The 16,541-nt window shown below is 42.9% G+C and overlaps 1 protein-coding gene across 1 annotated transcript in view; it reads right to left on the bottom strand.

The window, feature by feature from the left end:
• Positions 1–16,541, bottom strand: part of RABGAP1L (RAB GTPase activating protein 1 like) — a 177,205-nt gene that overhangs the window by 33,873 nt on the left and 126,791 nt on the right. The window contains exon 18 of the mRNA XM_088524459.1: positions 5,846–5,974. Within this exon, the coding sequence (XP_088380585.1) occupies positions 5,846–5,974 (129 nt within the window). The remainder of the gene's footprint in view (positions 1–5,845; positions 5,975–16,541) is intronic.

Here is a 16,541-nt window from a genome sequence, read left to right on the forward strand (position 1 = left end):
AGATTCAGTCGCAGGTGCTTGAGAAAACAAACACCAGAAAAGATAAAGACTCTGTCCTCAGTGCCTTACCTTTGATCATTAGCAAAAACTTTGATATACAAGGAGAATATTGCTAGCCTTTGTCCTTAAAGATTGTTTAGCTTTCAGTATTGGTTTACTACAGTGCTTCACAAATTACTGCTTCATTTCACCTGTCACAAGTGCAGTCTGGACCCAGTTGCTCTCTGCACTACTCCAACAGCGAAACAGCCTTGGAGCGAAACAGCGAAAAAACTGTTTTTTTCTCCTGGAGCCATCACATGCAGTAGCCATTGCCTCAGCTTTCCCCGAGCTTTGTGCAACAAGTCAGGATTACAGTTACAACACCCGGACGTCTTGTGACACCTACAGAAATAAAATAACCATAAATGATGAGCTACAGTGTTTATGACACCAAGCAGTTTGAAATTTTTGACCAAATGTAATCTCTTCCAAATGCAAATCTGTTGCGATTTCTCGGAATAGAAATAAAAGAAACTGGCTTTGTTGGCACTGAGCCGACAGTAGATAAAGAAGCTTCTTCCTGCATGTTCAGAAGGGAGAAGATAGGGTTTCTTTGGTTACACGAACTGAATTTAAAAAAAAAAAAAAGCAGCAAATATAGAATATTTTTCTGTGTCCTACAGTTCAAAATTTGCTCTCAGGCAACAGCAAGACTTTGGATAGCAAGAGTCTCAGCTTTTTGACACTCAGGTCTACAGTATCTGAAAAGAGTTTCCCCATGAATTACTGCTTTGCTGCTTACTCAGCTCCCACCAGTTTCCTTAGAGAATTTTTTCTGGAGGTAAAAATGAATACATACTTCTCTCTGACTCCTTCAAGCAGTCGGATTTATTTAAGCCTGAATACTTTTGTTACTGCTGAAGACATCAAAACACACTGAGCACTTCTTTCTGGTCAACATAATTACAGGGCATAGATCTTTCTAGGCCTTTCTATATCTATACATTACTTACATGTCTTCTGCTACAAAGTGAAAGCCTGGGGTTTGTTTTGCATTATATCCATAAGTATTGATCTTGGAATACATTTATTTTTCTCTACACTCTGTTCTGCATCACAAAAGTGTCTTAATGAAGGAAAGCATCTTATTTTGAACTTACTCTGTTGTTCTCTGCACGGCCTCCAGAATACCCTTCACCAAGAGCATGGAAGATATATATATATATATTTTAATCAAAATTAAAGTTTGGAGATACTCCTAGAAAAACAATTAATGATTCAACCTAAAATCATAACAGTTTTGGTTAGTCTAAATAAGCTCTTTGGCAAATATATTCTATTTTTTAAGTCCGCAAAAATCATATTCTTTCTCAGTCTATAAAAATTAATGCTATATCTGATTTAATTTACAGTGATAACTCAAAGCAAATGGAAAAAAAGCCAAGCGGTTTTATTAATGCTTAAACAGCAAGAAAATACAACCTCACTACCTAACGCAGGCTGCAGGTGCGTACATGAGGAAACCAGGCCTGCAGAAGTGGAATCAGTAAATCAGAGCAAAAGCTCCTCACCAAGATGACAGCAACGCTAAAGGTCAGGCTGCGCTCGGGGCACTCCGCTCTGATTTTCGCCTGCCAGTTCAGTGCTCTGTGCAACACCACAGAGCCAAACAGAGAGGAGGAGGCTGGAGCGGAGCTCAGAGCACAGCCCTCCTCCTCGAGACACCAGGGTTCTGCTCACCAGCAATAACCGTGCACGCAGGGCAGGGGGATCTCAGCAGCAGCGTTTAATAACAAGTCACATACTGGCTCAGCAGGGTTTGTGGATCTAAATACAATTCTCCTCAACTTGGTCTTTTCTTCAGCAGCTGATAAATATGCCCTCCCCACCCGCTTTCTGTCCATTACATTAGAAGGTTAGATACTTCACTGGCAGAACCAGAGCAATAAAAAGCTTGTACGACTTCCAAGCCTTTCTACAGTTATCTCCTTTCATTTTTTCTGCTGTATTTGTGCTCTTTTAGCACCTTTCTCAATAGTAAAAGCCCCCGAATATCCAGATTACATATATATACACATGTGTACTTAAGACAAAGAGAGAAAATGTGCTAAAGAGAGAAAAGGAGAGAACAAGCAAGCTTATTTTTATTCCGTTCCACTGAAACTCACACAAATTGATATATAATTTCTTGCTAAACCATGCCTGCAGAGGTGCGGATAAAGTAATTCACCCACCACAGTACAGCATTAGTTTCCAAATCTGTGTTTGGATTCCATCTCTGCCCCGCAGAGCTGCCATGCACATGCCCCCAAACGCACGGGGAAACCATCCCCCGGGCTGGGAATCTGGGCAGCGCGTTGGGAGCCGGGGTGCAGCTCCCTGGGCTGGCCTTGGCTGGGCATCCCTTCCCTACAGCTGGGCTTGATGATCTTGAAGGTCTTTTCCAGCCATGATGATTCGATGATTCTAGAGCATTTAAGCAGCAACATCATTAAGTAGTTCCGTTTTACGACCACATCAAGAAGGCTTTCTGATGGGGAAGAGGCTTGGCGTGGTCCCTGCTCCCTCGGCTAGTGAAGCACAGCACGGCCTCGGCACAGGGGTGGGTGTGCTCGGCAAGGCCCAGAACCCTTGCTGGATGCTCAGCAGGGACAGCACTGGGCATGGTGGCCATGCCCCTGACCACCAATTCTTTTCAAGGCCATTTGACTCTTCTTACAAGAACCTCAAGATACCAAGTCTTTTCCTGCCACCGATGACAATAAATGAATAGAAAAGGACTCAATGCTAAGGTTCACGCAAAAGAAGGCAACACTGCAGCTGCTGTCCTGTTATCCCAACATTTTTTTCGGTGGCTCCTTTATTTGGTTGCTGCATGGCCTCTCCAGAGTGACTTGTCCCAGGCAGGCAAGGGGAGAACCTGCAGCCAGTTCCTGGTGATTTCCCCACTTACCTCATCACTACTTTAGACTTCAAGCATCTGCAGTGTAACCAGTTTTGAAGTTTGTATTTGCCTTAATTTATCTAAAAACTGTCCAATCTGCATATTCATATGGAGAAAAGTCTCAGAATGTCACTTCTCTTTTCTACAACTCAACTGACTAAACTGAAGTGAAAGAATAAAGCTGATAAACTTCTAAAATTAAAATCGAGAGCATACCCCTTTCTGAGGATATATACAGACCTTTACATGAGATATTGCACTGAGAAACAGCTGAGGCAGGTCTACCGAGCATATAGAACATGTTAGGTGCTTCAATAAAGCAGAATATTAAGTTTAATTTTCATTAACCTAGGAGAGGCTCTTTCCTTCTTCATTCATTCCTGAAGCAGAGATTCCAGAGACATAGAAAAACCTTTGGAATGCTTTGTCACAGGATGAATGTGAAAATAAATAAATAAATGAGTACAAAAAGCACTGTCAATCATTCTAGGACATAGAAAATCAGGGCAGTCCCTTATAATACATAGCATAACACACAGCCTGTTCCAAGCAGCTGGAAAATTCTCATCCCCAAACAGATTTCCACCTTACACTGCTACACTAGGAGAAACATCTCCTTCCCTTTGTATAGGCCACTGTAAAAGAAAAGATTTGGTCATTTAACAACTACAGACTAGAAAAACAGCTGGAAACCCAAGTAAAAATCTTCTATTCGTTAACTATAAATTTTCATCCTTCATTAACTTTTTATTAACCCTTAAATTAACATCTTGACCTCCTCCTCAGAGCATGAATGTCCTTCTGCTTTTGTAGCAGAATGTCTTGTAGATGGGAAGGGGAAATTTGTATGATTTTGGGCTCTATCTACCCTACAAGTCTAGACAAATAACTTCCTAAATTCAGCCTTTATAGCTGTATGTACTCTGCAGATGTGCTAATTTTTTCTTATGCCTCATGTTTAGGCTACAAGTATGAATACAGAGCAAGGAGCAGCACAGAAGCTCGCTCTCACTGCAGCACACACACACATGCAGGAGGCTTCTGTTTTCTGAACGTAACAAGTTTCGCCCCATCAACAAGACAGACGACTACTTCACCTGACCTCTGCAGTCCCCGGGACCTTGTCTAATGATAATTATCAAGACTGACTTCCCATTTGAACATGTCAGCTCTTGTAATTATTAGCCCGTTTGCAAATACCATCATGATAATATCTAATTATACAATCATAAAATAGCTGAGGTTGGAAGGCACCTATGGAGATCATCTAGTCCAAGCCCCCTGCTCAAGCAGGGTCAGCTAGACCAGGCTGCCCAGAAACGCGGCCAGTCGGGATCTGAGTGTCTCCAAGAACAGGGACTGCACAACCTCCCCGCTGCCTTCCCATCCATGGCAAAGCAAGTTCACCTCTTTTTTGCTTTTGCTTGGCCCCATGTGCTGAAATCACATATAGCACCATAATACACTGCCTCAAATGGGTTTTAAAATGCTTTCCACACAAAGCATTGCATATAAACACATACCAGACACAATTTTAAAAGTTAATAAAAAATACCATCATGTGGCAGACACTACATGGTTGGAGAACAAAGTGAGACGGGCTCAGGAAAATGCATAAACCTCTCTTTCAAAAATACCATGAGGACTTCTATTCTAATCTCGCATCAGAAAAATGCACACTGAATACACACAGCATGAAGATATTTTGACTGTACTTGATCTCTAAATTACCTGTTTTCAAGAACTGATCTTATAGTCCTAAGCACATCAAATTCAATTGTAGTCTTTCACTCCTAAATACTCTCATCCTTCAGCAGCAGAGTTCAAATCTCAAGTCCAATTAAAAGAAAAAAAAAAAAAACACCCACAAAACCACCTTTGAACAGAACCTCCTTTCTCTGTCTGGAATAAACAACAGTACTGCAAAGCCTCCTCTTTCACAGGGTCAGTGTTTTAACAAGTATGGAAAAAGCTCTTGCTTAATAAACTACTAAATTAAGCAATAGTAGAGCATTGCTTAATACTACTAGTAGTGTATTGCTTAATACATATAGAGAGATATACATAAAACCAGAGAGAGAGATAAACATGGTGTTAGAGACACTTACTCTTTAATCATATTTCTCAGTCCATCATTGGCCTACGCCAAGCATGCCTTGCCCACCAGAGCTCAAACTCTAAGAAATAATAAAACTACTTTTTTTTTTTTTTCCTTCTCTTGAGGAAGCCCATCCACCACTATACATATTCCAAAAGAAAAGGCCATAAAAAAAATCCCAGGCCTTCTGAATGACAGCTTTATGTACTTCTGTAATCATTTTTAACAAAACATTCCCAGTCCCAAAAGCCTACAGTCAGGATCCTGTAACTTGACATCATTCATTAAATGACCAATATTTGTGCCCAAGACCTTCAAAGAAGCCTTCCTTTTGATAGCAAGGTCTTGGATAGGACGTAACATAAAAACATGTTTTGTCTTGGCAAACTTCATACACAAAAGAAACTAACTTTCTACTCACATATAGCTACAGCAGTCTGCAAATAAATAGCCTCAAAATAAAACAAACAACATCTAACATACCATTGCATGATGACATGACATCTGGTTCATTGTTGTAATGTTAGCACTATAAAACAGCTAATGCTTTCGGGGGCACTGATAATAGTTTTGGATTATGCATCAGTTTTCCATTTTAGTTATTAGCTTGAGCCAAAGCAGACCAAGGGGAAAAGCTCAGTGCTACATTTCCTTTAAATAAATAAAAAAAATCTGTACATGCATATAAATACACATACACATATAAACATAAAATGATCAAATGATGACCTTGGTACTACATCCAGCACCATTCTTAGCATCACACTTTGCTTTCCCTGAATAAAGTCAGGGGTAAAAAAGGAAATGAAGACTGCTCCTACCTTAATGTTGCAAGCTTGCTCCATCAGTCTTCGAGCGTTCTCCTCAGCTCTGTACCTCTTGGGCAACTGCACCCTGAAGAATTTTAACGCTCCTTCAAAATCAGCTTGTAAAAGATCTTCTTTTGAGGTCTGCAATCAAACAGAGAGAACTGTGAACACCAAGAACACGCAATCATGCTCTTTTACTGGATTTGTCATTTACTGACTGTGCTCCAAACCACATTAGCTCAAAACCACCTTCTATGGAAATAGCTCCCTAACCTATATCTCATAAAATGAACCAGAAGTCAGAACATGTTCAAGGAAAATGGTCGCAGGCAGAGCCCTGCGACCGGTGGACTGTAACCTGCTAACATACTTTAATCTCCTCCACCCACCAGGCAAGAGAGGGAACCTGGGGAAGCCTGTCAAGATGCAGTTCAGGGAGGAGAAAAATGCAAGGCAACCAAACAAGGAAACACAAGACACATTTAAAGAAAGTTTGTGTTTCAGCGTTGATTTTTCTAATGCTGTCCTAAAAAGGCAATATATAGATACACATGGCTGTAGATATGAGAAGCAGAAATGCCTGTGACTCATAGGAGGCATCCGCAAGTCAACGTGCAGAACTCTGTGACACAGTTTCTCGAAGAGCACTGTGCCAGAAAAAAATCTTACACATATATTCCTGCATCTTTTACAATGTTGTATCTCTCACTGTGGTAACAAGCCATAATGGTAACAGGCCAGAAAATGTTACAGTTTCAACATTAATTCTGTTCTGCTACTCATGGAGTAAAAGGATTGACAGGGCAGGGACAAATACACCCATCTCTGGATTTACTGAAGGCTACACCAAGACACTGCACAGCTCTGCAATACCAGGGCTTTAAATAGTTCATTTAGGGCATCATCTCAAAATGTGAAATGCAATCTTTAAGTCACAAACAGTGAATAAGACATATCCAGTTACAGACCATCACCAAACAGCCCAGAATTGGGTGCAATACTGCACACCACAGAGGTGAGGAACCCCCAGGGGTTCTAGGCATGCTGTGGGTGCAATCTTGCCTTTGCACCTGAACCTGCTTCCTAATGGTATATTTACAAGTATTATTCTGGCAAACGTTTCAGTAAGGCCGGCTTTTGCCGACTAGGTCTACACCAATTTCATGTCACTAAAGGGCTATGGTTCAGATCATTGGTAGGTCGCAGACCACGGTGACCAAGCAAAACAAGGCAGCAACACACCAAAATCTGCGCTGGACCCAGCCAGCTTCTGGGTACCTGTCCTTGGGGTAACACTGATGAAAAAACAGTTAATGACCGACAACCAGCTACCTCGGAAGTCACTTCTCTCCTCCTCATCCAGTTAAACCGATGACTGTGGTCACCATGCATTTCAAACAGATTTGCTCACTGCATTTCCAAGTCCCCTCTTTGGGGCCCACCTTCCTCTTCCTCACACTTCCATCCAGCTTCCTCCAGGAACCGGGCCCCAGGCTGGCTTTGACCCTAGGCCATGGGGGACACCGCAGGAGCCCTCCCTGCTGCTCTGGCTCCTCCTGCGCAGCTGAGGGGCCCAGCTGGGGCCCTGCGGGCGCAGGGGGCTCTTTGCCCATCAGGACTTCTGGACAGCTGCTCCCAGCACAAAGCAAACACTTTTTTACCATTTTATCAGGAGCTACAATCCTGATTTAAGTAAGTATTCTTCCTCAAGGTTCTGACTAGAAATACTTATTTGAGTGTTGTATTTAGTTTTCCTTTTCTTAAATTAAATAATGCATCAAGAGATTTAGATTTTGCATGAGAACGACAGCATTTATATGCAAAACACTTACAGTTAGATTTAATGCTCTTAGACACCTGCTTGAATTACTGATATACTAATACTCTTAACAAATCCAAGGGAAAATATTCATTCAACACTGTAACAGCTGAGCCAGCCCTGAAAAGCCTTTACTAAATGAAAAAACAGAGTACAATAATATCTTCTGTCACTGACTCTGCTTACATAAAAATATAAACCATCACCTTGTACAGCTCGACAAAGTGAGGGGCAGAGCCCACCATATTTGACTCTTTCTACTTTACTGTGTATTTTAGTTTAATTAAAAACATTGATCAGAACAGGGATTCACAATTAGAACTGTAAACAACTAAACTAACATTCTGAGCGCAATGTTCATGGGGTTGCAGATTCTGCATATGCTCTGCTTTGCTGTATACAGTATGCAAACAAAGCATTACACATTAAAAATAAGGCAACAAATAACTTTATTTGTATAAAGTTATGGTTTATATGGTTAACTTCTGAAGTCTCAGGTCACCTTCTAAGGTTTGGATAAATTAGTTCTCTACAAACTCCCTCGAATGCAACTCAAGTACTACCCATTTATAAAATTATCTATCCGATACGAAGCATCACACGGACTGCCTGAAACTAAGGAAAAGCACTTTTGAATAGATACTACAGAAACCTTCAAATCTAAAGGTAACATTCTGGGAAATGAAAAACATTTGAAAAATAGGAAAAGATAATATCAGATTTTTTTTTTTCAGAGAGTTAAATTAAGTGAACTTTGAATTTTTAAAGTAAATAGTGTTAACAGTATTACAACTAATTTCCTCTAAAATATTTAGGCAAATGTGATTAATACAAAGGACCAAGACTTTGCTTTTTTCTTTAATTCTGCTGTCTTCAATTATTAATTCTGCAGTCTCATTTGTTACTGACTATATCAGCTAAATCTCTTATTCCCACCTGGGAACTAATAAATCAGAAGAAATTCAAGATTAACCACACTATTTTCTTCACTTATTTCCTCCTTTCTAAGAGGAAAACTACAGAAATTTCTATAGGATCCCCTTTATATAGAATATATATTGAGAAATTCTCTAGAACGTCAGTAATCATAAATTGTTACTAAATCAAAATCCAGTGTTTTACACTTTAATGAACAGGTGTCGGGAACAAGACAAAATGAACAGCAGGGAAGGATCTAGCTAAACTCTACCTTAGTATTTAAATTGCGACCGGTAAATTCAAAATGCTTACAAGCATCCTTATACCATTTTTTCAGAGCATATTTACCCTGCAACATAAACAGAGGTGGGTTTAAGTTCTCTTAGAGAGCCCAAGATTTGCAGCGTAAAAACATCAAGATGTGTGAGCTATTTTCTCTGTGCTGGCACCTCCCTTTGCTCTGGTAGCAACAGCGGGCACTGCTGCGCCTTGCGCCATTTTTCACGCTGCTGCCCTTAAAGATGAGGCGCAGATAGATGTGACACCCAGTAAATCACTGCAGGAGGGTGACGATGACCCCAGCGCATCCAGGGAGCACAAGAAAGGATACACTTGCAAGCAAGGGCTGCAAAGTTTGTCTGCTAAAGCAACACAGCTACAGGTACACTGATGCACGCTTCTGACAAACACAATATATATACACATATACACATGTATATCTATTTTGCTGTATATATGTGTTCTGTATACACACACACACATATATACACCTATCCTTTTACTGGCCAAGCTTATGCTCTTTTCCCTAATGCAAAGGCTAGCCTGGCAGAAACTATCTTTCTGGACAATAACTGTCCACCCTAAAACGCTGCTTGGTGTAAAAAACTCATAGAATAAACAGAGCATTGCTTGGCAGGCCAAAGTTGGTGGAAGACATAGCCTCAGGTGCGCGTGCAATGACTTGGCACCCATGAACGCAGGCGGGCCTGGCATGTGCGGCTCCCAACAGCAGCTACCTGCAGGGGCGGCCTTCACCAAGGTCTGCTCATCCTGCCCCACAAAACACTAAAGAACAGACACAAAATCGACTCCCTGTCTCAACCACCACCATTTCAGCAGGGCAAACCCACGCCAAATTACTGCCATCTCGCTCGTCTATCGTCACACTCAGCTAGGGGCAGCGAGCAGGCCATTTCCGCTCTCCCAAAGCTGCCACCAGGGTTGCAGATTATTTTTTTCCACCCAACATGCTGGTGGTGGATATTCTGCCAACCCCAGGCATTTAGTCACAATAGCAGAGCAGGGGGAATAAGCTCATGGGTTTACTAAAGAATCCAGGATTGCGTTTTACAAAACAGGAAGACCAGTTTGTTTCTGTGGTATCCTTAGTTCTGATTAATGTACAAATTCCTGGTCCTCAGAGATTTCTCATGTTTTAAAAATCATTAGGAACATAGTCACTCCTTATCTGTGAAAGGGATATGTGTTGAAAGGGATATATGTAGGTAATAAAACCTGAGGGAAAGCCACACCAATTCCACAAATAAAGCCTCTTCAGCATCGACCCAAGCATTAGCTCTTTTCCTTTGTGCCTTTTATTTTTGTTTTTTTAATAAATAGAATTCTGCCATTCAGTAAAGCAAGGATGACTGCGGAATGAAGTATACTAAATTTTCTGCTATCCTCCATGTGGAGAGCTGGCTACAAAGCCCCACGATGCCGTGTGAAAAGGCCCTCAGTGGATTTGTGTTGCTGCCCTCCGAGGCCGTGAGGGCTCCTCCGAGCATGATGTGGCAGTCCTCACGCCGGCTGCTCCGGGCACGGCCTGGGCCGCAGGAGCCATCAGGCGCTCCGAGGGAAGCCTGGATAACGCTCGTACCAACAGCACGTTCAGTTGGACCTTACCAGCCCTTACGGTGGGCACTGCACCACTTTCACAAACACCTGCAAGTATCCAAACCCATCTGCGCTTTGTCAGCGGTTGGGCTGGCCTGTGTCTATTTTCTCCCGCCGTCTCACAGAGCTCCAACCCGCTGGTGCAGCTGCTCCCCAGGTCTGCCCTGGGCACCATACAGGGCCACCCACGCCCTGGGGAAAGGCACCATCCTGCTAGGGAACAGCAGGGAATCAAGGGTGGGCTCTCTCCCTGTTATCCCGTGGACCGCACGCACCTGTGGCTGGAGCCAGGTCAGTCTCAGAGGGACCTGAGCCCCAACTCAACACTGTGGTTTGTGGGGTCAGGTCTGCAATATGAGTGACAAGAGCAGGTCGGGCTTCTCCATGCCATGACAAGCTGTCCCGGTCCAGGCCATTGCACATACACACACCTCGTATGCTACAAGGGCTAGAAACGCCTTCAGCATTTTTTTGTACCCATAATTTAAACTTATTTCACATATAGTATCATCTGGCTTTCCAAAGGCAGATTTTACAGATGTTTAAAACCTGTGATGCTGCAGCTACAGAATTGGAGATGTGAGCACTTTCCAGCAGCAGCCAGGGCACGCTGCTGACTTGCAGCCGCTACTGAGCCGAGAACAAAAGCCCTCCCAGCCTCAGAAAAAGCATTTTTTTAGACTGCAGCCCTCGCTGAGACCCTCCAAGCTGGCTAAGGAGAGACACCGATTCCCGCAGCACCCAGCCCTCCCAGCAGTGAGGGAGCAGCAGTGCTTAGGAAAAAGCTTGGGTGAAGGCGAGGGAAAACCAAGAGCCATCTCCACTGAATGTAAAGGAGCTGGCGAGGGGGAAGAGGGTTTGGGAGGGGCAATGGCAGATGAATTATTCTCAAGAAAAGGTGATCTCACCGCGAGCAGCCGAGGCACAAACAGGCGATGGCCCATGCCCAGAAGTTCCAGCACCCGGCACGCATACTCGTTCACCAGCTTGCTCCTCTCGTCATGCATGTCCTGGGACTTTTTGACAGGTGGTGCAAGCTTGGCAGCGGGGGTTTTGCAAGGCACCCCTTCTTCCATGAGCAGTAAGTAATAAGTATCCAGAGTGAGGAGAACAGGCTTTTCACCACGATTTCAAAAGGGGCACCGGGAGCAGAGCCAGGTGTGCGTTCCTGGAGCAGGCTCAGGTAGTGGCTGCAGCAGCAAAGGACCGTCTCAGAAAGAGAAGAGCATCTTTGCTAAGAATCCAGGAAAAATATGATCTGCCGTGCTGGCTCCACCAGAGTCCAAAGTAGATTGAAACAGCAAACTGAAGAAAACATGGATCTCAAACGTATCTAAAAAGCAGGAAAATGGCAGAAGGGGAGCGCAGGCGAGCCGTGCGGGGAGAAGCGCCCGGCGTGCCCGCGGCGCGCGTGCCGGCAGGCAGCAGCGAGGCAGCTGGGGAGCCGCGCGCAGAAAAGGATGAGCTCATTGCAAGCCGGGCTCCGTGACGAGCGTGGCGGCCGCGCTGCCTCGCGCCGCGCATCGGCAATGAGGGGCTGGCGGGAGGGGGCAGGGAGGGGATGAGCGGGCAGAGCCCTCTCCGGGGAGAATGCCGTAATAAGAAGCCAATAGTGAGCGGCTGGACGGACGCGCTCCCCCTCCCCGTCTACCTGCCATCAATTCGGCGGTGACAGCCCCTGCTCTTGCATCCCGAGCGTGCGGATGGAGATGAACTGCAGCCGCTAGCGTTTGATGTGAGGGAAGAACAGGCCTGCCTAGAGCTCCAGCAGCTTCTGTTCAACGCAAGGCGATGGGGCCCGGCGCCGGGGCGCACAGGGAGGGCAGGCGCCCCTCGCCCTCCCACCCCACAGGCGGTGGTGCCCGGCCGCCAGGGCATGGCCACGGGCTGCCACCAAGGCAAAAGCGGCGGCCCCGCTGCCAAAAGCCAGAAGGACAGAGCCCGTGTTTGCGCTGCTGGTGCAGGGTCATGTTAAATAACGTAAATAATGATCCTTCCCAGCACCACACTCTCGGGAGGCGTCTCTAAACCCGCAGCCGCTCAGCGGAAAGGGCACCATTTCAGCACAGGCCTCCAAACTGATTCAAGAAATCAGCTGCACCTTTGTAAGGGAAAGGTTATGATGTCACATCTGACCTCGTCTCTCTCCTGCATGGGGAACAGGCCAGGGTGCCCCTTAAAGGTAACCTGGTAGATTTTACTTCATTTCATCAGTCTGTGCTTTAGAAGGCCTTTTTTTTTTTTTTTTCCCTCCCCTCTCTCTCTCTCTCTCTCTCTCTCTCATGCTCTGCTTTGCTTTCGGACTGCCTAACTAGAGCATGGGCTCTGCACCAGAACAATACATGGTGGCTGGGAAACTACAATAGCATTTCCTCCAAATCCATGACCTTCCATAGATAGCTACCCATGCAGAAGAGCAATAATCTGAAATATGGGGATCTCTACAGATCACATTAATTCCAAACACTTCAGCAAATGCAGATCTAACAATAAAAAAAAAAAAAAGCTTGTCTGATATCAGAGAAAACCACATACAATTAAAAGTGAATGATGTAAAGTGAAAAACAGACCAACCAGGTGATTAAACTGAAATAATAAACATACAAGTGGTCTGATACACCATTCATACCAGAGGCTTTTTAAATATGAATAAGTGTTATTGGATGGGAAAAGAACTTAAATGGAAATTATTAGCAGAAAGAGCCCCATCCTCACAGGTCACCTCAGCTCCCAGGGACCCAGGAAGCAGGTGAGAAAAATTATTAAAGCAGAAGCAACAGAAGACCCAGATCAGAGATAACCAACAAGGCCAAGGAGCCCTGACAACCCATACTGTGATGTGGATTTCAGACAACTAAAGCACCCACATGCTTAATGCACTATGAACAAGCTCTTTAATACCAGTGGTCTTCTAAAAGCTCATGCAAGTATCTCAGTCTGTGAAAATGTATTTTGCAGAGGAAAACTATTGCATAAGCACAAGTCTCTAGAGCAGGACTGTGAAGAAGTGGAGGGAAGTCTAGGCTGAGTTTAGGAATATTTACCACAGCCATCATTTCTCATTTTGAATTAAGGTACAGTGAAGATGAGGATGGGAACACTGCTGCACTCGTGGAACTACCCAGTGTCAGGGATGCTCTTGCACGTGGTTCCAGATAAGCTACATTAGAAGAGCACTGCAGAAAATCTTTTTTTTTTTTCCCCTGAATTTTTATAGTGCTCACATCCAGCACACAGATATCAGTAAGCATCGTATTCTAAAAACATTACAAGTTCTTGTCAAAATGCAAATGAAAATACTCTTCAAAATATTGAAAAGAATGGAATAATAGCCTCATATTATGCATTTTGTGAAGCAAGAAAGTCATAGGGCTGACTGGAAGCATGAAAACGAACAGAGTCACTGGTGATTTCAACACAATCACAGCTCATAGGTAAAACAAGAACAACAGAGGACAGGTGAGAGAATTCTGCTCATCTAAAAAGACTTTTTTTATTTCTTGTATAAACCAAACTTTAATATGCTAATAGCTAACTTTTACTTACAGAAATGCAGGGTTTCTTTCACTTTGGAATAAGGTCTGGGCTTACAAAAAATGAAATGAACTGATTATATAATAAAGTCTTTAATTCTAGAAAGTTTAGTAGGATCCAATGGTAAGAAGCTAAAACTGAATAAATTCAGGCTAGAAACAAGAAGCACATTTTTAGGAAAGAGAAATTAACTACAGGACAAGCTTCCTAAGAGAGGCGGTCTAATACTGTCAGGACAACTTTTACAGCAGGGTTACTTGTTTAAAAAGAGGTCCTCCAAAACCTGAACTATTCAAAGGATGGGTGAGAGAACTTCACTATGAACCAGAATCCAGCGTGCTGGGGTGTGCTGGAGCTCCTAAGAGATCCTGCACAGTGGTCACACCTCACCTTTCATTTCACAAAAACTTGGGCCTATTTTTCGGTGAGTCTCTTTTTTGGAAGAGACTAAAATGGGAAGAATAGAAAAAACTGACAATGCAGAGCAAATATTATGCCAATTCCTCACACTGAGTATGACAGTTACCTGTCACACAGATCTGCAGTTTGAGACTTTTTACACTCTCTATCATCCTTAGGCACTTGTACATTCTAAAGGGATATTTTAACTTATTTTTATTCACATCTGATCAGAAATTAGGATTTTCCTTCCATGTAGACTTTGCTATTCTTATGCACATCTTTACCAGCATTTTTGTCCTGTATTCTTCAAAAAGGCCCGACTCATGTCAGCTCAAATCTCAAAATGGTCTAAAAGACAATAACCTAAACTTGCACGCTCAGTAGAATGGCTAAACATGTAAAACTCAGAGCATCAGGGTCTGTTTTCTATGTTGTAGACAACTTGTTTAAGTACAATTAAATTCTTTGTTTCTAGCCTTGGGCCTTCCTATCCACAAAACTGCTGCTTCACTCACGTTGCAGTGGAGACCACAAAGGACAGACACAGCTGAGGCCCACTGGGCTCAAAGAGCAAAACTTTCTCTATGCAATTCAATTCGTACAGACTCTGACTCAAAAATACCTCTATTTTCTAAACTTGATTAGCAAGATACCAAGGACCTTTATGCTGAGTCATTTACAAATCTTCATATTTTAAAATATGCGAAGGGAAATGTGACTCCCTTTGTATGCAATATAAATATATAAACACTGATAAAATATCTGGGAAGGGTTCAGGGGATTCAAAGGAAAATGATAGTTTTCTATCCAAGGTAACTAGTATTTTATGACAGTTGAAGTGGGAGTTTTGTGCTTCTTGGACATTTTTCTATGGAGAGTAATTACGTGCCACCATGATCACTGCAACTTCTCTCTTGAATATTTTTACAGGAATGCAAAATGTCTGAAAAAAACTGTTATATTTCAGCTGTTCACACAGGATTAGTTCTCAGGTAGTAGCATTCCCACTTGGGTATTTAAAACACCATGACAATTTGCTGTAAAATCTGGCTCCTTGCCTACCTTGCATAATTTTTCAAATTTTGACCCCATGTAGGCACCACAGATTTCTTTTTCTATTTTCCTTTGCCTACCTACCTTCTCCTTGCACAGGCAGCATTAGCCTTCCCTGTCTTCCGTCTGCTCCAGTCTTTCCTGCAAAAGCATCACTAACCTTGTGGGGAAAATCCATACAAATTATATCATGCCCACACAAAAATATCACCTCTTACCTTATCAGAAATTACTTAGCCTTTTATTCTTCAGGTCTAATCACAACTGTGTAATCCAAATGTAGTTAAGTTTATGTCTTTAACATTACTAGATAGAACATGACAGTACAATTAATTTCCCAGGGAATTTCACCAAGGAGCTATGCTGGGGTCCATGCTGGTAAATCTCCTCTTAGGTGGCTTGGAAATGCAGGTGAATGATGAGGTGGCAATGTAATAAAACTAACCAGAAAAGGCCCTTATTCTACAGTATAACTTCACCTTGAATATTATGCCCGACTCTAGTCATTCCATCCCAAACCAGAAATAAGAGACAGAAGAGGTACAGAGGGAGATGACAAGATTCTGCACAGGCTTCCAAATGAGGACAAAAATTAAAAGACCAACACAAGAACGAGGAGCCTCACAAGAAACTAGCAAGTTTCAAAGCAAGCTGTCTACAATTAGGCTGAGAAAATTACTGCAGCTACTAAAGCTTCTATGTGTTAAAAAGTCACTGAACCTAGAGAGGCTAAAATGAAATTAGTATGAATATAAAGGACAACAGGTATTTTAACGTAACTTTTAATGTGGATACTTCTGTTTGGTTTTATGAGAAGCCTCTTGGAGATTTAGCTTAGTGCACTTAGAAAGTGGTCTGAACTAGATTATCTTAAAATAATAATAAAAAGGTTGTCAAGGAATTCTGTATGACATTTCATCCAACTTTCTGCTCAAAGCAGTGCTAATTTCACCATTTCAGGATCCTCAGGGCATTGCACACGCAAAGTAAGAGCATATGCAGAACTAGAATGAAATATTTTCTCTCTTGAACGCAAGGCCTAAACCCAGTTGCCTGCACTCTGAATGCATTTGAATATGAATCACC

This window comes from Tinamus guttatus, unplaced genomic scaffold (genome assembly GCF_059628265.1).
Source record: "Tinamus guttatus ecotype Peru unplaced genomic scaffold, ASM5962826v1 Tinamus_guttatus_pri_ptg000211l, whole genome shotgun sequence".
NCBI classification, from domain to species: Eukaryota; Metazoa; Chordata; class Aves; order Tinamiformes; family Tinamidae; genus Tinamus; species Tinamus guttatus.